The sequence below is a fragment of the Micropterus dolomieu genome, linkage group LG05 (assembly GCF_021292245.1).
Source record: "Micropterus dolomieu isolate WLL.071019.BEF.003 ecotype Adirondacks linkage group LG05, ASM2129224v1, whole genome shotgun sequence".
Classification (NCBI taxonomy): Eukaryota; Metazoa; Chordata; class Actinopteri; order Centrarchiformes; family Centrarchidae; genus Micropterus; species Micropterus dolomieu.
Genome location: NC_060154.1, coordinates 29545809 through 29568002, shown reverse-complemented (window position 1 = coordinate 29568002; position 22194 = coordinate 29545809). Strand labels below are relative to the sequence as shown.

Below are 22194 nucleotides of genomic sequence, written 5' to 3'. Positions count from 1 at the left end.
GGAGCTTAAAATTCGAGTTGCCAGGCGACAACCTCGGAACCTGAATGATTTGGAGGCTGTCTGCAGGGAGGAGTGGGCCAACATCCCTGCCGAAATGTGCACAAACCTTGTCACCAACTATAAAAACCGTTTGACATCTGTGCTGGCCAATAATGGCTTTTCTACAAAATATTAACATGCTGTTTGTCCAGGGGGTCAAATACTTGTTTTTCCTCATCAGATGGTTATCAATTTTAATAAATTCATATGATGTGATTTTCTGGAATTTTCTTTGGGATTCTGTCTTTCACTGTTAGAATGTACATATGATTAAAATTATAGATCGTTGCATTCTTTGTAAGTGGGCAAACCTGCAAAATCAGCAAGGGGTCAAATACTTTTTTCCCCCACTGTACATGTGTACACAATAACGTGAGTGCAACAACTGTATAGAGTTGTGTTTAGTTTGAGTTGCAGGTAGTGAGTCACTGTCTTGGTGGTTTTCTTTTCCTTGTTTTGTTTTGTTCTGTTCTGATGGTCTGGCTTAGAGCTCATCCTGTGTGTGGGATAAACTTGCCCATTGACTGTGAGCTCCCCTGGCGCTGGGTTAATGTGTCTGCTGGTCATTATATTAACTGCGTGTCAGCTAGTGTGTGTTTTATGGGCTTATTGATATCTCAGCCAATCTGTCTCTTTGTGCTTCACATTGTTTTAATACCTCTAATTTTGATTAATAAAGGTTTAGATTTTAATATAACTGCTTTCCAGTCAGTCAGGGTGCTTTTTGTGGCTCCAAGGGGGGCCTCCAAAGGGGGCATACACTATCTTCCAATTTCTTAGCTGTCCATCAATTGTATTTCACCTATTTAACCAAGAATGACAGAGCTAAAGACTAATGAATTTCTTGGGACCCCTGGGTAGTAGGATTAGGGTATTTGGCTCCTAGGGTTTTCTGTATGTAGGTTAGAAATTATGCTGTAGATTGCATGTGCTTCAGTTATTTGTAGTATTTATTTAGACAATGTGTTAGTACTTCAATATATATAAACTAAATTAGACTGAACCAAACTGAACTGAACTTGGCATCCTGCAGCGACAAAGATACTAATAACTTTTTGATTAGTTATTGGCAAGCTAAAACTAAGCATTTTCAAAAAATAAAAACTAAGCTGAACTAGCAGACCTATGCTAAAACCTAATTAAAACTAAACTGAAATTGTTGAGTGAAATTGAGTGACAGCGTGCTGATAAATTGGCAGAGACATTTGAGTGGTTGTTGCCGTGGTTAAATACCCACGGGCTGTGCTTCTGCAAATGTGAAACATAATAGAGCTGCAACTCTGCAGACAGACATACCCATTCAACCCTATTCCCTTAATTCCTTTGCTGACACTGTTAAAAATGATAGACTTTCCTTTATGGAGCTCTGAAAGCAGGACCCAATCTCTGAACTTGTAAAGTTCCTGTTACTCTTCAATGCTTCCTGACATATGGGACAGGACACGTAGCGTTATATGGTATTATTGGGGTGTTAAGGTCTCATCAATGTGTGCTCAGATACGCACAGAAGGCATTCATCAGGTTGAGCGTTTGCTCAAACTGACGTGGCACATTTTACAAGCCCACCATACGAAATAAAATGTTAAGACAAGAATACAAAAGCGTTCTTGCAAGAGGCCCAATGTCTTATAAATCAAAGTCTTATTTCAGTCAAATTTAAACTTTTGGAGCTATGGATCCATCTTTCCCCTTTCGACAATTCAATTCAATATTTTAACGCGGGGGCGTTCCTGAGCCGGGGCTTGTCAGAACAGATTATCGGCCCTAATTATCCTGTAATGTGAGGGATTTACAGACATAACCTTACGGTCGCCGACTGGATCCGAGGTGTATATGTTTGAATATTAACAAATCGGGAGGTTCCAATCAGAAACCCACAGCTGCCAATGACAACCAGCTGACCTTGAAGCGTCACCAACGTGTTGTGTATTTGCTTGCACTATAAAATGTATAGCAGTCTCTGGGACTGCCACTTTGAAATCGTCCTGCGTCTCGACTGAATCGTCTGTTGTGTGCGTTTTTAAGATTAAATATAAGATCAACTGAGATTTGAAAATCCTCTAATGTGCAATAGACAATTATTGAATGGGGGTGCACTATTAAACATACCTTCACACACACAGGTGTATGATTTATGGTTAATTAAACTTGTCCTTGGGGAGTTGTTGGTTTGTGCCCACCAGCTTCCTAGGTTGCCACTGTGCTTCAGAGGTTAGAACAGCTGTTTCCCATTCAAAAGGTATGGGGTTTAAAATTCACTCATGGTTCACTTATTTACTTTTTTACTTCATCAAAAATGAAGACAATTTGTATCCTAGACTCTAGACATGAGGGTGCACAGACTACACAAATATTCCACTTGGAGAAACCCAAGATTGGATTAAATTACAAGAACATTACATGTCAGGTCAACGTGGGGTAGACTGTGGCAGTCTTCCCCTGACATACAGTGTGTGGTGTATGTATCAAACAAAGGAAGGTGTGAAAATAGCACAGAATGGACATGCACAAGCCATAAGGAAGGAAGTGGTGAAGAAAATAAACGTGAATTAATTTGCTGGAATATCAGTGACATCAGACATTAATGAACATGCCACACAATTGACCCTTCGCTAAGCCACGCCCCGAATACGCAGCTGGCCAATCACAGTGCAGTATAGGACTCACTCTAACTGAGGTCCGACACTTTCATGGCCGCGCTCCATTGACTCTAATGCAAATAGAGTCGTTTTCTAGCTTTTATTTTTTGCTTTATTTTTCCAAGATATGGTCAAAAGCTGTTCCTGGGACACTTGTAATAGTTACAGTCGCTACCCAGAGAGCCAGAAGTAGCCTATGATTTATTCCCAAAACCTAAAACAAATCCAGAATAATGTAGACTGTGGATTGTTCCTAATGTAATGTTAGTTAGCTAACGCTAGCCTACTTAGGCTTGTACTGAATGTATAGGAACCGTGTTAATCCTTAATATTGATTTCCTTTGTCTCAATAGTCAGGCGATGCAGTAGTTCACTTTTACTCTGTGATCGGTAGCTTTAGCTTCTCTCTTTGTTTGTTTCACGTCAGTTTGACAGCCTGAATACAACCTTCAAGTGCATAATGCAAACCTTTCTGTCTCATTTCTGAGATCACTTTTTCCAAAAAATTAGACAATATTTCTCCAGAGAGTGCAGTTATAGACAGTAGCATCGGCGTGATAAAAACTGACAGGTCCGACAGTTTGTCGGACTTAGCAACAGTAACTACGGGGGGCGTGGATTGGCAAAGGGTCAATTATCTAGAGACCAACATAGTTGTATAACAACCTAAAATAACTAAATTAATAAACAAACAAACCAATTCTTAGAAATATTATAGAGCAAGAATAAAATAAATGTTCAAATTAATTAAAATGTTTTTAAAAACCTGCCTGCAAAGTTCTATTCAAAATTCATTCAAAGGGAGTTTTACAATAGTAAAGTAATAGTATATATGTATTTATTTCACTTGATACTCCTTGGACATATCATTCACTTCATTATCTCCTTATTTATTCAATTTATATTTTCATTTAAGATGTAATTATCTTATCTTGTCATTGCCCTTAATCAGTACTGTGGTCTAACATTTGGAGCTTGCTGATATCAGACTTTTATGTCTCTATAATATGCATTAAAACACTACCTTTTAATGTAAGTGATCATACTCACATTTTGTCTATTTTACTCAAAGCCAGTGCATACAATGTATGCTGTGAGAGCAACCAGTAATTGTTAATAAGTGTAGCATCAGCACACTTGGGAATGCATTTAGCACTAGATGAGCATTTGTAACTGGATAATATTGGAACATGGGATTAAACATTGTGAACTCACACACAGAATGCATTTAGTGGTGCCTGATCATCAGAGTTTCTTTTTGTATTCTTAGTTTCAACATCATTTATTGGCAGGTAACATTCTCTGTTACCTGCCAATCTCTGTTGGCTCGGTAACAAAGGCAAACAGTTGCTGAAGCGTCGTCAAGTGTTGAAGATCAGGCAATGTCACACACATACTGTGTTCCTTCCCACTGGCTCTTCAAGACATCTTGCTTTGAACAAATTGGCTTTGATTTTCACCTTTTGGTGTCAGTGGAAAGGATGCATGGAGTGAAGTGTACCTTCCGTTAAGTCTATCATATAGAAAATACCATATACATAAAATGTACTTTGAGGCCAGCGGCTTGTGCCAAAGTAGCGGGGATGAATGAATAGATGTTGAGGCTGTAGGAGAACAGCTATCCATACACTTACATCAGATCAATGACTTCATCCCTCCAGGGCAGGAGGCAGCCAGTGGAACCTTTATGACTCCCTAAAGGATCTTCTGTCCTTGAAGAACAATGGAGGAACTGAAGAGATTGATTTTAGATTGTATTGAAAGCACACACACCCCCTCAAAAACACTCTAAATGCTTTCATGCACAAACACAAGCACACACTCACTCGATTGTCTAACCACAACAGAGTCTGTGTCACAGAGGCTTTGGTTCAATTCTGTAGTTATTCCTAAAACCAAGTTTTAGAGGGAGGTAGACAAAATAATCCCAGCACCTCAAAAAATACTTGCCAACTGCTGTCGTTTTGGGAAGATTGTTGTTTCACCTACGCCCTGTAGATGGAGACATTCACACAGAAACCCACTCACATGGATCCGCATGCACACACACATACATAAACATAATATGGGAGAAGTGTGTCGTAGAACTAAGTCCCAAACAGGGGGGAGGCGTTAAGATTTAGAGGTTCAGTTCTGGAGCAGGGCACAGAGAGCCATTTCCTGTACTCTGCATCAATATGAGAGAGACCAGGCAGGCGAGGCCGACTGCACCAGAATAAAACATTCTATCGTCAAGCACCAGCCATTTATGGCCCAGCAAATGTGATTTTTCTCTTTATAGCTGAAATATTAATGTTTCTATTTTGGTATACTTAGAAAGAAAACAGCAGTTTCCAGGCCCTGAGCTGCCAAGATAGGGGGGCCACAGAGAGAGAGAGACAGGGGAATTTAATAAGTGATATCACGGCAAATAAAAAGGGGTGGGCAAAGTATGACCTTCAGTCAGCAACTACTCAAAGCATCAAAGGCAATGCAACAGACATAAAATGTTTTTTAAGATGATTTCAGAGCAGAGCAGGCGGAACCCTCCGCCTGGCTAATCGTTGGTCAGATGTTATCCCATTTATTTCACAGATTTTGTGAGGGCGGTAATAGCAGATGTCATTGCTACCAGTTTCTCATTACTTTCCATTTTCCACGTTTTTAAGTCTGGACAGTATAGCTGCTGTTACTCTGATAGTTTTCAGAGCTCTGAGCTGTTGTTGGCATCAGATTCTCTAATTCTACACTGCTGTCTTTGTCGGCTGCTTTACCGAAAAGCTGCTGTGATTTATTTCATAATACCACATACTACTTGGAGAGGAATGCAGATTATAACACAATGAGGATAGACTAACTGCATAGATCCTAAATGACTACGGCATACATTTGTGTTTACACTTTAGAACTCTTTATGTCAGGAACATACTGTAGGACTAGTACTATGTGTTACTGTATATACTGTATTGTAAAGTAAGGGCTTTTTAAGTTCCCTCATTGTTTGTCCCTTCTTATTCCTTAACTTCCCTTCCCTTGTGCCTACATGTCTGTATTGGTACTGAACTGGTACAAACAATTACATTCAAGAGACTTATGCTTTACGTTGTCTGCCATAACCTAAAGTGTTACTGATTTATTTTACAGTGTTGACTTTTTTATTATTTCACTTGTTGTTAAAGTACAACAGAGGCTTAAAATGAATACCTTGTTTTATTTATTTTCTTTTTCCACATTAAAAGCCAAAAATGTATTGAAATGGCCTTTATAGCATTTACCAGGATTTCAAAACATTCTCAAAACAAAATCAATGCTGTCATCTCTTTGATTGCCTCCCTTCACACAAGTATAATCCTAAATAAAGCAGTCCGTAATTTATTCCAGTCTCCAAACACTGGCCTCAGGGAGATGTAACTCTTCTGAAAAAACACTTTTAGAAAGCCAAAGTTAGATTTGTGCTTCTAGTCCCTTTTAAGTCAACTTTATGAAAAGTGAATGTGAAACCTTGGCAGTAAACAACTTATGAAGTTGGCTGATGTTTTGAGTAGGATCTAAATAAGAGTTTATTGAAGGTCTGCAGAGAGGCAAAGTGGGGAGACATGTAAGCAGCTGCCAGGACAGCTTTGTTGATTGGGATTGATTCCCGGGAGAAACTGGCCACTGTAAGCAACCTGATGGGTTTCAGACAGACGCATCAGCAGTTTGTTTGCCCTGCTAAAACTCATCCTGCGTAGGGCACGCTCTCACCAGCGAGAGCCTCGCCAAAACCCCGGTCCTTCTGCGACTTGTCTTCTCAAAGACGCCCCTCCGATGCTTCAGGGGCCCCTGAGCAGAGTGCCGCAGGCTTCAAAAAGCTGCTGCGACAATGTCTAACAGCGGGATGAGAGGCTAGTACACCACTGTCCCCTCTAAAAAGTTATTCCCCACTGTTTGTCAATATGCCATTTGTCGATATGGGCGCCATGGCATCAAAGATAATGAGCTTGAAGCTCTGTGTGGAGCCGGACATGTTTTTGACTTTACACTGTTGTTGGCAAAGGAGAGATGGGCAGTTCTTTCATTGCTGCTGGTTGTTTCTCAGACATTGTGTTTGCAAAACTTCTGAAGTCGCACACTGCAGATACTGAGCATGACTGAGAGCATGCTCGTGCATGCTCTCACTGAGTGACACTGCGTAAAGAGACTGCTCTGTCTGATTGGTTGGTAGACTCGAGCGGTGGATTCTTGCAAATGGCATTAGGAGCAGTAGGAGAAGCCAGAGAAACCTGATTTTTTTCTTTTTATGTTTCATGTAGTACTGTCAGTTTCAGCAAATATGACAAGACAGATTCAATCATTGTACCCTTTGGGGCAGTTTCCCAGACAATTCACAAATAGCCGTGCTTACTCTGTGAATGACTTTACATACTGTAGGTTCACTGACACCACATAAGTCCCCAGTTTCTCTGTGAAAGGTGCCAAATGCCAAAAAAAGTTATAAGCACCTGCAGACAAACATGCTACAGGCCGTCCTCTTTGGGTAACAGATGAAAGCCTGGGTTCCAAAAGTGAAATAAACTCCACAGCATTTACTTCATGCATTCAAAAAATGATCTTGAAAACTAATTTCATCAAAGCATTGCAATGGGTCACTTCTGTCAGCAAGAACTTGCCTAGCTGGTGGTATTCGTTGTTCTAAGTAATCCATGTGTCTTCTTTAACAAACAACTTTAATCTGAAGTTAAACCTGCCTCCTGGGTGGTTTAATTTAAGCCTAAATGTAGTACTGAAGTATCTCCAATCTTCATTCAGGAAATCAGCTTAGTTTATCCAGGACTAGGCCAAGTCTAGGACTATTTTACAACATGACCAAGAAAGTAGATTTCTGTTAGTGTGCATTAAAAGGCCTTTTCAGTCTAGGACTGGCCTTAATCTCTGTCTGGGAAACAGCCCCATAATGAGTCTTGCTTTGACTTGACCAGGTCGAGACAGTCGCACTTTTAGCTAAAGCAAGCAAACATGCTGAACTGCTTCAGATTTATAAATGTTTGATTTGTGTTTATGACGGTGCTGCTGTTAACTTAACCCCTTTACATGCAACTACCTTTTTACCTTTTTACTGCATACATTAGAGCTGCAACTAAGGACTATTTTGATAGTAAAAGGTAATAGGTAATTAGCAATAAAGACAATAAAATGAATGCTGCATTCACAAATACATCTTTTAATGAACTTTTCTGGTGAAGCAGCAGAACATTTCGCTAGCTTGCTAACTAGCTTACCAAGACAAGTTTTTATCATCCAGAGGGCCAACGTTGCGTGCCTCCTCTTCAGATGCTGCAGCATAACTGGCGTGCTCACATGCCAGGAAATGTCAGATTTGCAAATGTTGCAGTTCACAACCTGTCTGGCTGAGTGAAGACTGAAACGCGCCTGCAGGTTTTAGGTCTTAAAGGTGTTGCCATTGCTAATGTTATGACTTTTGACTTCACTACAGTGACTGTGTCACTGCTGCTTGATGACATCACAAACTGATAATTAAATTTGTTGGCAACTAATTTTACCATTAATTTTTGTCGACTAAGTTGATTATTCATTTCACCAATATACATACTGCATTTAGCTGCATTGTCAATACATTTACAGCCCATCACTAGGTGACGTTGGGGACAAAAGTAAAAAGGCCAGTTATATTAGAATGACTTGACGTTACATATATACTGATAGCAGCACCGTTTTTGTTCTGTAACTTTTATCCAGTCAGGAACTGGAACCAACACAAAACCGGTCCATTCCTGGAGTCGTCAGTCGAACATAGAGCGAAATCACTCCAATGTCCGTAATCACTCTCTCGTTTGCTCATTCACTATTCAGCATTTAAAATACACTCAATAATTTTCTCAGTATGAGCAGTAAATTGAGATTGGTTATGAACACTTCCTAAAAATTATTTAGCATCAATAGTTCTACATCTTGGGAAATGTATTGGCCTTCATGAGGAGAGTTTGATTAGATGATTGATATCAATCTCATGTCTGTCCGTTAAGTATGGAGCTGGAGCCAAGGAGATGATTAGCATAGCTTAGCATAAAAACTGAAACAGTTTCAGTCATTATGAAATGGGCCTGAATGAACCTTACGTCAACCACATGCAGAAATGTGGATGAGAACAGTTTTACAGACGCACACAAACACACATACACACACTTTTTAAATGAATCTCATGCACCGAGCTGTGGAATTGTGTTGGAAGGTAGATTATTCACGGGGAATCGACTACAATTTCACGGCTTTCTGGAAATAATTAGCGTGACATTTATTCAGGCTTTATAATTGGTTAAGACTCTAGACCCTCACCTCTAATAAAGTTGTCATTGAACCTTTAATACTGCTGGCTTCCATGACAGCAGGGGATATTGCAGCCTGGTGCAGGGCAGTCAAATCATTTGGAAGAGGATAATGCAGTCAGGTTTATGGTGCGTGTGTGTGTGTGTGTGTGTGTAGTGAGTAGTTAGGTAAAATGCGATTCATTCTCCGTCCAAGCCCTAATGAAACCTGCCCATCGTGAGATGATGAGATGAATTTTTCAAAGATTTTTAAACATCCGTTGACATACAGGACTTTTACTTCATCATTAGAACCACTTATCCTGTCCTCTTCCTCAACACTTCTCTCCACCTTTCCACTTTTTTCATTCTCCTTCATCAGTTTAGTTCAATTTTGTGGCCTGCTTCCTCGTCTTCACTGCTTTCCGCTCCTCTCCTTGCTTTCTTTATCGTCATTTTCCTTCCTAATTTCACCTCGTCTTCTGTGTCATTTGTTTATTCTACCCCACTCTTCTCTCGTATTTACTTCCTTCCTTCCTCCATTTCTTGCCTGTGGCTGTGAAATGGTTTGCAGTCTTCGTCTCTAGAGTTTTCACATCTCTCTTTGTCCATTAGGAAATAGACCACAGTGTGATTTTGTTGCACTAAAACACAAACTCTGTTTCCTGGGCACTCTTTTTCTGACCACACTGCACTCACGGATCTCCCTAAATACTGTTACTGCTTTCACCAAAGCTTCCGGTGTGGATTTTATGTCAGTATGTACCCTCACTCCTATCCCAGCCAGTTGACACTTTGCTTTACTTTGCTTATAGAAGAACCAGGACAGAAACTGTCAAATCCTCAGATTAACACATCAAATGATAGGAAATATGAAATGACGTAATAAGTGAAAGAAATCAGGAGCCAACTCACAACCTCTTCTCTCAAATCTACTATCTATCCTGATACGTGCTACAGCAAACATGGAAACAAAATAATGATCAGGTCTGCAAATGATTCAGTTGTTAGTCTGCTAGTTACTTCACCTCGTGTCTGATCTTAGTTAAGTAACTGCCGACTCTGCCTCCTGGTGTGATGAGTCTTTTTCAAATAAAAACAAAGGACAAAAGTATTGAGTAGGTTCTCATGCTTCAGCCCTTTAAGTCATAGCTATTAAAGCTCATGCTAAAGTACAAGTGAACAGTGGACTATGGGACTGTCTGAAGACTTTTTAAATGAATAAACCCATGTTTTTCATTTATGTATATCATGTTTTTTGCATGTGTGTTTGCAACAGGGATACTAGAAGTTAGATGGTGTTATGGAAAAGTAAGCTGCATTCTATAGGATGCCGTTTGAACATCATTAACATTAGCTAGACTGGATACTTTTGCTGTTCATGTGTATGGGGTTTTTCATTACAAATATCTGCAATTCATTAGGATTTGACCTCATTGCAATGCATTGATTGTATAAAAAAAAAAAAAAAAAGTTGACTTAATGTTTCCTGCTAACTGTATTTTTCAGATTACTTGTCTGACATCCATTTTCAATATTCTTTTGCAAAAATATTACCATTAAAAGCTCAGTGATACAAAACATAAAAAGGGCATCCTGTAAGATCAATATTCATAATAAAGAATGCTTTTAAATGACAAAAAAACAATACGTCCCAGTTCACATTGCGGATATCTGCAACTGAATTTTGACTTATCTTACTTAGATATCTTTAATTCCCCTCAGTTCAAGATATCTCCATTGTCCTTTTGAGATATCTTAAATTAAGTTTAACTGGTCAGAATGCCATAGAGATTTATTAAAAATGTTTTAAATTTTGCATTGTAGATATATTTTACCAAATTATAGATATCTGGAAATTATTTTTGATTATTGATATCTCAAATCGGGAGATAACTTTCATTCTGCTTAGTCAAATGTAATTACATGTTCTGAGTATGTTGCAGACATCAGTAGTTATGTTTTGTTTTGTTTTTTTGTCTGAGGCTGATGATGGAAGTAGCTAACAAGTGCCTCTTTCTCATCTTTGCTAAGAGTTGCAAATATCTACACAGTGAACAAAGCTATCGTTCGCCACAAATTGATAAGCTCTTTCTTATTTCATGGTATTTTCAGAATATCCACAACAGCAACACCCATTGCTTCTGCTAAGGTTCCAGTGCTTTGCTTGGCCAAATTTTCAGTATTGACAAAGATTCAAAAATGCTTTTGTATCTCCAGCTGTCACAATGCTCAGTTCACTGTTTGTTTTAGAACAAAAAACTAAATGTTTCTTTGCTATTACTGTCTTGTGTTGCTTATTGTAGAGTTTAATTACCTGCCAACACCTTTGTGTTTATGTACTTTCATGTCTATTGCCTGTGTTGATACAAAATGATTATGTTTGTGTGTGTCTCAGGTGGCGGTCACATTTGCAGTGGGGTCAGAGGTCGGCCTTCAAAGCAGCAGTGATTTCAGTCAGATGGGGAAACCTTTCCTAATGGGCACAGTGGCTCTGGGTGAGAATCAGCTTTGTACACTATAGCTCACTGTTTTTTGTGTCTCATTATTTTCATATTTCTGGCCCTCTGAATGCCACTACATGCTCCCTCTTCTACCATTCTATATTTTTCCAGGCCAAGGGTTCTGTAAGCCCATGTGTTCCAGCTAGATTTCCAACTAGATTTGGAAAACTAACTTGTAGCAGGTTCTCACCAAAGTGGCCAAAACTTACTGCTCCATTAGAAAATATGAAGACACAGTACCACGTTCACTCAAGGTCAATGATCGACTTTGTCGTATCATCAGCCGTATGCAGGCTGATGATACGCCGTATCAGCCGTATGTCGTGGACATTAGGGTGAAGCCATCTGATCCAACTCACCACCAGGGGACCTGCTTAATCCAAACGTGTAATGAGCGTGAACTGAGAACATCTGGCTGAAGCCAATGTCTACCAGAACTCCCACCTACAGAAGAATTTCTAATGCATCCTGTGGGATGTTGGGGGCATGGAATCCGACTGGGCCATGTTGAACAACTTCATTGAAAGGTAACTCCTCAGATGGGACAGAAGGTATTTTGTGCCTGTTGTGAGAACCCATGTTTGGAGGTTTTATCCAACTTGTAGGACATACCGGGGTAGACCCAGAATATTCTGGATAATATATCTAATCTGGCTTGGGAACACCTCAGGATCCCCTGGAGGAGCTGGACAACGCTGCTGGGGAGAGGAATGGTTGGAAAACCTTGCGTAACCATCAAGACCTAGCCCGGAATAAGTGGCAGAAAATGGATGGATGGATGACCCATTAGCAAGTACTTTGGCTTCCTGAAGTCACTGCAGCACATCAGCTCTGGTAGCATAAGGGGATATCGCTCTGTGTCATTAGCGTTTCTGCGACAGCTCTGATTGTACTTCCTACCAGCTTCCATTACTTCAGAAGGCCACTTGAACATGCAAACTGCCTGCTATGACAACTGCTTTCCGGTTTAGAATTGCTAGTTGTGTGAAACAGTATACAGAACAACTTTAAATCATTTTCTTGCTCCTGCTCAGGATTTTAAAGCCTCTCGAACAACATTCTAGCTATGATGGGACTTTATTCACTGCAACCCAGATAAATACAATGCCTTTAGGTTGGTTTGCAGCTCTTTAATGATGAGTAAAAAGCCTTTGCATTTCACTTGGTCCATTATATGAACAATATTACTTCCTATAATTTGTGTTATTTACATTGATAACAATAAATTAACAACCTTTCTTTAACTGCATTATATTTTCTCTCTTACATTAACTCACAGCTTAGATGATTGATGCTGGTTTGACCATTGGTTGTTGTAGTTAATTAAGCAGTTTGAATAGTATTAAGGTAAGAGATTCATAATACAATTGGTCTCTAGCTGAATTCACACACACTCAGTGATGAAACAGTGGTGTGAACATACAGAGTGAAATAAAGGTGTGGGACATTACAAGAAGCCCACAGATAGTCTGTGAGACTGACCTGCTTTTTTGTTTTCATGTCAACAGGAGGGATTGTAAACGTGATGCCTCTGCTCTTCTCACAGATCTCACACAACAAAACACAGGTGAACCTAGTGCTCTATTCACTGCACTCCCTGCTGATCTGTAGACTTAATGTTCTGAATTCAGACATGTCTTATGAACAGGGTTGTATAGCACTGGTGTTACCAAGGTTGAAAGTTTTTTGTCGCACAGGCCTGAAAATTGTAGCACAAGTATAAAACATCTGTTACTATCTCGAAAGATATTTAAACAAAAACACATATATTAAAGTAAAATAGAGACGCAGTTTTTGCTCAGCATGTAGCACATACAGCGCTAAGTTGCTATGGAACACAGTGGTAGTTGACGTTCTCATCTGAAGAGGGAGTTTTGTGTTGCAGAGAGATTTGCTGAAGTTAGCATGCTATAGTATAGCTCTGCTATTGTTATTCTTCTAATCTAGAACAGTGAGAAAGAGAGTATGTAATGTGGCGATCTGTGAAAGGTAGGGGTGTGACTAGATCTTTTTCTCGACATGTCAGCGAACACAGATATGTAGGAGGGATTCTGAATGTGCAGAAAGTTTGAACGTGAGCAGAACACCTGCCTCAATTTATCATTGAGGTGAAAAGGTGCCACATGCACATTTAAAGGGGTTACTTCCCCAAACAAAGACACAAAGAGGAGGGAAGACTAAATCACGATACATTTCATGAGAAAAGTTGATCTACAGGAGAAACAGATCTGAAAGCAGCACAGAATGACTGAGAGCTGCACTGCATTATTTTCTGGTAGAGTTAGGCTATTATAGTTTAAATTGTCACCTGCCACTTGAATTTGGTGTTTCTATTGACATAAATAAAAACATTTTCACCATAAACTGGTGCAGAAAAATCATCAGAATGTAGGAAATGTTTAATGCTCAAATTTTTCATATAATTCAGCATTAAAGATTTCTTAAAAATAGTGCTAAAATCTGGTCTCGTCTTGTGGGTTAATAGTGGTTGACCAACATCAGTTCATCAATGGAGGATATTTAGAGAGCAGGGTGGCCGATGGCAATATCAAAAAAAGAAAAGTTATGAATAATTCCATTATTTCATGCAGAGTACAGTCTAATACACATGGTTATCTTAGCCAGTAACGTGTTGTTTTAGATGTAATTTTATTAATTAATGAAATAGAAAAACATATTGGGATATGCTGTAGATTTTAGAACGTGACTGGTGTTTAAGGGAATGTGGCGTAAAATTTGTCAAAACAGTCGTCATTCAGCTGCATTATTCTCTACAGTATAACATTATACATTTAATTTAATGGCTTTAGATTAGATCTGCTGCCATTTAGGATTGAAAAAACGTGTTAACATTTAGAAAAGACGATGAGGGGTTCAAAACTAACTTTTTCACCACCTTCCTAAAACTCACAAAGAGGAGGGCGTTGTTCCACAGCAGCCACATTGACGAGGGTTGCCTGCAGACGTTTGTTGGATATCAATTATCTCACATTGCCAGATATAACCCTATCACCATACTACAGATCTTAGGTAAGGGACACTGATATGGTGCCTTGAATTCAGTGCTTGCTATCAAATTTAAGTACCACGTGCTTTTTAATACCCCAGTTAGTCAGCAAACTAAATCTCATAGTTTGTCTCACCTCTCCTGCCAGGCGACTAACCCTGCCTGCTAGATGGGTCAGTCTTTATTGGTCAGGTCAGAAGTGGTGCTGTTTAGGGCATAGCTCTTTCCTAGGCACGTGGTTTAGTTATAATTTGGACAGGCTCTATCTGCTGCTGTTATTGAAATATAGGTTGAGTACATCAAGATACTGTAAAGAGTTGGTAGCACTTATTGGTGCCACTAAACCATTGCAAAAGATAAGTAAGCAATATGATGATTTTAAAAAATTAATCGGCAATCAAACCTCTAACAATGGAAAACCTTGTGGAAACCATGATGAAAATGTGACCTTTTCTTTATTGTTGTTAAATTATTAAAATGTTTTAATGTATTCATTTGAGGAAGGTTAGTCTCCTCATCCCTGTACACAGATCTGATATTTTCATCTCTTCAGTGGAGGGAAGCTTGAACGACAATTAACTCAGATGCTTCATGAACGCCGTGATTTAGTCTGTTTCCATTGCACCGTGTCGAATTTATTTGATATCGATTCATTTGATACACCTAAGCCAATGGTAAACGCTTTTCTCCACATCAGATTGTTTTATGCGCAAGTTCAAAATGCACTCAAAGACAGGTGGATGGAAACTTAATTGCTGCTTCAAAGCAAACGAGTACCCTGTATTCCTCACTGTTAGTGACTGCAAGCCTGCCTTTTTGCTGCCGCAATATCTCAATGTCTCTGTCAGAATAGCATACTGTCCTTCATATAGATAACCACCTATATCTGACTTGGCTAAAACACTTAAAAATGTATCATCAGCCCTGGCATGATTTGTATGTTTTGAGGTCATTGTCTCCACAGTGTCTTTGAAGATGGATCTTTTGCATAAAACATACAAAGACAAGGTCAGACCCACCATGGGTAGTGACAGTGGGTGGTGATGGCTCAGTGGATAAGACACATGCCATTGGTGTGGGAGACTCGACTTTGATTCCCACTGCGACACTTCCCCCTGTTGTGTCCCTGAGCAAGACACTTAACCTCTAGCTGCTCCAGAGACGTGAGACTTTTGACATGAATAGCAATTGTAAGTCGCTTTGGATAAAAGCGTCAGCTAAATGAATAAATATAAATGTAGTGGCTGAAAGCAAGTATGTCATTATTGCTGACGTGCTTTAAAGAGTTCTTTTCAGAATTATTCAGGTGTGTAAGTGCACAGATGACTGGATGTGAATGGATAGCATTTTTTTTACTTCTGATTCAATATTATTGTTTATTGACTTTTACTGTATTGCAATGATATCCTCATACTGTGTTATCGTTTTACAAAACTGCGCTAGAGCAGGATGTTGTGTCACCATGTACTGTATTTTCTTTATGTCCAGATCCTGTGGTTTCGGAGAGCAGTGCTTGGAGGTCTGACAACCTGTACTGTGCTCAACATCCTCTGGTAAGCACATTTATCTCCTACTATGCTGCTTTTTTAACTTCTTTATTTTAAAGAAACCTCCTGATAAGAAATGCTTATTAACTTATAGACCTATTCAGGTATAATTATGCTTTAAAGTCACACCACACACTGTCCAAAATGAAAAAAACATATCATAACAAAGATAATTTAGGCTAAAACTTGAAAGAATACATTCTTTTACATAAAATAAAATTGACCAGTTTTCAGAATCTACCCCTGTACTATGGCAGAGACTTTTTTCTCCCCAGGAGAGCATCTGATTTATTATATCCCAGGGGAGAACACCTCAGGACACTTTGCTATTTCTGTGAATGCCACAACCTCTCCACAGAGGGTAAGGTAATTATGGAGGCAGGGAATTCAGGGGGAGGGGGCTTTGTTTTAAGCACAGTAATCATTAGATTTAAGCTACTGTCTGTTTCAGCCATCATAAGGTCTTGGTTGTATAATGTGTTGAAATCCTTGCAAGGAAAATAATTGTTGTAGTTTTGGGAACAGCAATATTTAGTTTTTATTTAGATACGGTTTTAGTGGATGATTCAGTAAGTGGTACGGCTCTTGTTCACTCTGTGCAATGCAAAAACAATAGAGTTGTGCGTGGAAAATGTCCATATGAGTTTAAAGTGGCAGGATGCTTTGTGGATAGCAAATGTGAAACTGTTTGGTAGGCATGAAGGCTGAAGGCTGTTATGCCTGGAAAGTGTGAGAGGGTTCAAAAAGTCCCATTTAAGCCAGATGTAGATTCAGAAAATTCAGCTTTTATAGACTGATAAGTGATATATCATGACTAACATAAAGCTCTGTGGTCAGAGGATCACATGTGACCACCTGACCGTCTGGGAGACGGCGACGGTCAACATTGGCTGAAGAGGCAGGAGCCTCTGAGACCTTCAGCAGACCTTTTTTCCAGCTGAAGAGTCTAAGACATTTAATCTGCTATCTCTTGCCTTTGACATAGAAACGTACCTCAGGGGTATGGAGTCTTTAGTCAGACTGCCCTTACATTTAAAGAAGCATTCAGACCCCAAGCCTTTCACTAAATAATGTTAGAATTTTGTTAACAGTTATATAACTTCATAACATATATATATATATATATATATATATCGTCATATAACATCTGCTGTTGCTCTGGAGAAGCTTTGCCAAGCTTGAGAGAATTAATCATGTGACATCACCCAGGAATCTTGGCTTGGAAACTTAACGGAGAGCCTGCATTACTCACTTTGGGTTTGGAGTAAAAAAGAATTCCCCATTTACCAGGCAGATAAGGTATATAGAAAATATGCTGTCTAGTTGCATTATGGGAAGTGTAGGTTACATGTTACATAGTTTTTTTTAAGTTTGACTCCACCTAGGCACTACTATAAAAGTCAGGATATTGCAGCCTCTGTTAATTTGCTTGATTATGACTATTCTTTTTAAAATCTGTCTCTTGCATGGTTCCCAGCTTTATGGTAGGTGGATTTATTGTGTTGCAGTATAACAGGTTATAGAGTGAAATTGAGTTTGTAACTCCCTTCTGCTTCGTAGCAGACAATATACGTTAATATAGAATCAATTATATAATGATAAACAGAAATAAAGTATATTCAATGGAGCAGTGCTGAGGATGAATTTGAGTTTAAGAGTCTGATAGCTTGGGGGGGCCACTTTGTGATGTTTCTAGTCTCTAGTGCATGGTTCCCATCTTTATAGTAGGTAGATTACAAGAGCTTGGCGTGTGAATTTGGCCTTCTTAAGCTTCCTCAAGTAATACAGTTGTTTCTGAGCTTTCTTCACCAGCCTGGAGATGTGAGATGACCATGTCAGGTTCTCTGTGATGCTGATTCCCAGGAACCTGAAACTGTTCACCTGCTTCACCTCAGCTCCACTGATGTAGACAAGGGTGTGTGTATTTCCTTTTTCCTGAAATCAACAATCTGCTCCTTAGTTTTGCTGACTTTGAGCAGTAGGTTGTTCCCTGAGCACCACTCTATCAGTTATGAATTATTTGTGAGGAAGTCTAATATCCAATTGCAAAGTGTTGCATTTAAACCCAGAGTGCTGAGTTTGCTGATCAGTTTCTTGGGGAGATTGTGCTGAATGCTGAGCTGAAATCCACAAACAGCATTCTGATGTGTAGGTGTCGTTTTTCTCAAGGTGTGTGAGTGCTGAGTGGAGGGCAGTGGAGATGGCGTCCTCTGTGGACCTGTTGGTTCTGAAACAAACTGGTGAGGGTCCAGGCCGGCTGCGATGTTGTTGTTATGTGCTGAAGAACCAGTTTCTCAAAGTACCTCATCAGAATGGGCTTGAGAGCCACAGGGTGGTGGTCGGTAGACTAGAAACTGCAGACTTTTTAGTTACAGGAACGATAGTTGCGTTCTTGAAGCAGGTGGAAGTAAATATGGAAAACTAAATCATTGGATTATTCCTATGGAACCCTTTGCCAAAACAAGGTACAAGGTTGTTTATTTGTCATTATACAACTTAAGGTTGTATAACAAAAAGAAAGCTTGTAGTCCCCTCATACTACACACAGAACTTAACAGATAATTAAATGTGTATTAAAATATGGTTACATTTAAAATAAATAAAATAAAACAATACATACAGTTACAGGGCTTGACAATAACGGTGGCCTGATAGCCCGGGGCCAGTAAAAAGTCAGCTGGAACTCACTGGCCCGATCATCGAACATCCTACAGTTGTTTTTGAGCATGGGTATTGCACAGGTGTGCCTTAGGCTGGCCACAATAAAAGGCCACTCGAAAATGTGCAGTTCCATCACACAGCACAATGCCACAGATGTTGCAAGTTTTGAGGGAGCATGCAATTGGCATGCTGACTGGAATGTCCACCAGAGGTGTGTCCCGTGAATAGAATGTTCATTTCTCTACCATAAGCCATCTCCAAAGGCGTTTCAGAGAATTTGGCAGCACATCCAACCGGTCTCACAACCGCAGACCACAGCCCAGGACCTCCACATCCAGCATCCGCACCTCCAAGATCGTCTGAGACCAGCCACCCGGACAGCTGCTGCAACAATTGGTTTGCATAACCAAAGAATTTCTGCACAAACTGTCAGGAACCGTCTCAGGGAAGCTCGTCTGCATGCTTGTCGTCCTCATCGGGGTCTCAACCTGACTGCACAGCCATTGAAGAGGAGTGGACCAACATTCCACAGGCCACAATCAACAACCTGATCAACTCTGTGCGAAGGAGATGTGTTACACTGCGTGAGGCAAATGGTGGGACACCCCCCAATACAGTGAAAATGCACAATTTCGAATGGCCTTTTATTGTGGCCAGCCTAAGGCACACCTGTGCAATATTCATGCTGTCTGACCAGCATCTTGATATGCCACACCTGTGAGGTGGATAGATTATCTCAGGAAAGGAGAAGTGCTGAATGTCACAGATTTTGACAGATTTGTGAACAATATTTGAGAGAAATAGGCCTTTTGTGTAAATAGAGAAAGTCTTGATGAATGGGGGCAAAAACAAAAGTGTTGCGTTCATAATTTTGTTCAGTGTAAGTACTCTTCTGATTTGGTTCCTCAGGCTCATTTCTGTCCTCTGCCCTGTGTTACATTGCTTGATCATATGATCACATTTTTAAAAACATTCTCTACCACCACTATATTGATAACACGTATTGATACTTTTAAGTGCATATCCTATATATTATCCCCAGCCTACGCAACATTGACTCAACACGTCCAATCTACGGAGATCCCACGACACAAACAGCTTCCATGTGGACCAACATTTTAATCCAAATGCCACAGGTGTATATGATGCAAATTCATTAAATCCATTACTTCTGTCTTCAGATATTTGAACCCTCCGAAATCATGCTGTGCACCTTCTCAGATTTCTAAATATAAATTTAGAGATGGTTAAAATGTTATAACGTAAAATAAACAGGCAAGAACAAATTTAAACACAGGAAAATGCTCTGTTGCACTGCTGCGTGATAGTCCTTGCACACCCATGACAAATTTCACTGAGCTATACCCAACAATTGCTGTATCTGACCTTTGGTGTACTTTACTGATCAGCTTCTGGCAAAACAACTTACAGCAGCTCCACACAATAAGTCTCTCTCCTCTGGGATACCTCTCTGAGATTTATGAGCTTCAGGCTGCACTTTTTTGTTTTGTGTGTCCAACCTACACACCAGATTCTGAAAGCAGTGTTCCATGTGAAAGCAATGTTCTATAATGGCAGGTTTTTTTTCACAGGGGAGCTCCAGTTATCGATTCATGATAACATTCAGAGTAATTTCAATGTGCTGTAAACAGGCTACAAAAACCCAAACTGACCTTTCACTTGTAGTTCAGTAAATGCATGGTTAGATGAGCCTGCAGCTAAGTGTTCTATTTAGCTGCACTACCTGACAAAGTAGTCCTTCCTTTACCAAGCTTCCAGCACCAACTATATCATAAAAACATGAAAATGAATGGCACCACTGTCTGGTGAGGCTGGTGGGAGTCTATGAGTGACCTTAGTCTGGATGACTGTCCCTGAATACCTACACGATAGAGAATAAAACTGATCATATGTGTAGTGGAGCTGTGCACTGTAACAATTTCTAGGGCTGTTGCCACAACAATGGAAAGAGTCACAACTCTAGTTCAGAAAGGTGTTAGGGGGAGCTCCTTTCTCTGTACGTCTTTGTCTGACGCCTCTGAGACATTCAATGAGCTGAAAGAATGAGCAAAGCTGCAGCTTCCGCTGGCCACAAACCTACCTGTTAGTAACCCATCCCTGACCAGCTGTTGCGGTCCAATCTGCCGACTCTTGCAACAAGAGACTCCCATTACTACTGTACCTTATGGTTCATTTGTCTTATGTACCGACCCATTCAAATGATCCATGCCTGCCCTGGCTGTGTGTAACAGCTGTGAATATGTTTTATAATTTTGTTTCTATGAACATCCATTACCCTGCCTCTTCATAAGGCACTAAACTTCAGTGGATTCAGTAAGTAATGTACACCCCCTTTTATGGGGCTTATATTTACAGACTTGTATTGGGTTGGTTGGCAAAGTGTGCATTAAGGGGTCTTTATCCTTAAAATTAAGTACTTATTGGATCACCTAACGTGTGTGTTAGGTGATCAAGCAAACCTGTGGCTGCATCCAACAATTTTTGTATTTTTCCAAAATCTGACAGGAATCCCAGCTTCATGTAGCAGATATGCAAAGTTAAGGAAGTAAACAGGATTGGAAGTACTTACTCATGCTTTCTTTTTTACATTCTTCATACTACTTCCATCACTTTTTGTGTATACAAACAATTGGCTGTGAGGACTTTCTTCTTAAAGGAGAGACTGTCGTGAAGTGTGTGCCTCTTTCCCCATTGTAACAATTATAGCGTACCTCTCATCTCCATGACCACAGGCCTTTTCTCTCTACTTTTGAGCGTGGAAATTTGTAACAGCTATAAACATTTTTGCCTTAAGGCACTGTCATACAACATGGTCTACAGACTAGTTATCTTCAAACACACGCTGGTCTTGTACATCTTCAGTGTGTGGATTTGTAAGTATTAGGTGTTCAATCCTGAGTTGTTTTACCGGTATGATATTTAAACAAGAATGATAGTACGTAATCAGTGTTACTACCCACTTCAGAACATTGTGCAGACTAGCACAGGAGGCAGGCGTCCATATCATGCATGTCTGTATTTTAATCAACAACTCGTGTTTCACCCGCACTATCCACCCTGCTCGAAGCGCATTATTATGCTTCTTGTCTAACTGATGTGATTGTGTGTTGGGCTCTGAGTGCTGCTAAAACATGGGTGACCTACACTCACACTGTGGCTGAACGCATCCTGTGCAGACACAGATGAGCACTGAAGCCACTCTGCTAATGTGCTGCTCAGGCTACACCGCCTGTGTAGACACTGCGCAAGGAAACAAACTAAGCATTTTTGCATAATCCGGCCCTTTTCCACTTCATTTCACAGACATCATTGAGATGTGGTACATTCTAGCCACAAACCTCAAGGAATATTATGTTTTCAAGAGTGTAAGGGTGTAGAACCCATTTAAAACTAATACAAAGAAAGCATTCAGTTAGTCACTGGAAGGACTTCTGTCACGCATCTTTCCACTAACTCTCTTTTTGTAGACTGCCAGAGATCATAAACACTCCACAC

At 39.9% G+C, this 22194-nt stretch overlaps 1 protein-coding gene across 6 annotated transcripts in view; it reads left to right on the top strand.

The window, feature by feature from the left end:
- The window catches only part of si:ch211-51h4.2, a 116350-nt gene that overhangs the window by 41295 nt on the left and 52861 nt on the right, over nucleotides 1-22194 (top strand). For 5 of the 6 annotated variants that reach the window (XM_046050770.1, XM_046050769.1, XM_046050772.1 and 2 more), the window contains 3 exons: nucleotides 11358-11457; nucleotides 12972-13030; nucleotides 15959-16023. In XM_046050770.1, coding sequence (XP_045906726.1) covers nucleotides 11358-11457; nucleotides 12972-13030; nucleotides 15959-16023 — 224 coding nt within the window. Of the gene's footprint in view, nucleotides 1-11357; nucleotides 11458-12971; nucleotides 13031-15958; nucleotides 16024-16292; nucleotides 16379-22194 lie in introns of all 6 variants that reach the window. The other variant, XM_046050771.1, reaches the window with a different exon arrangement.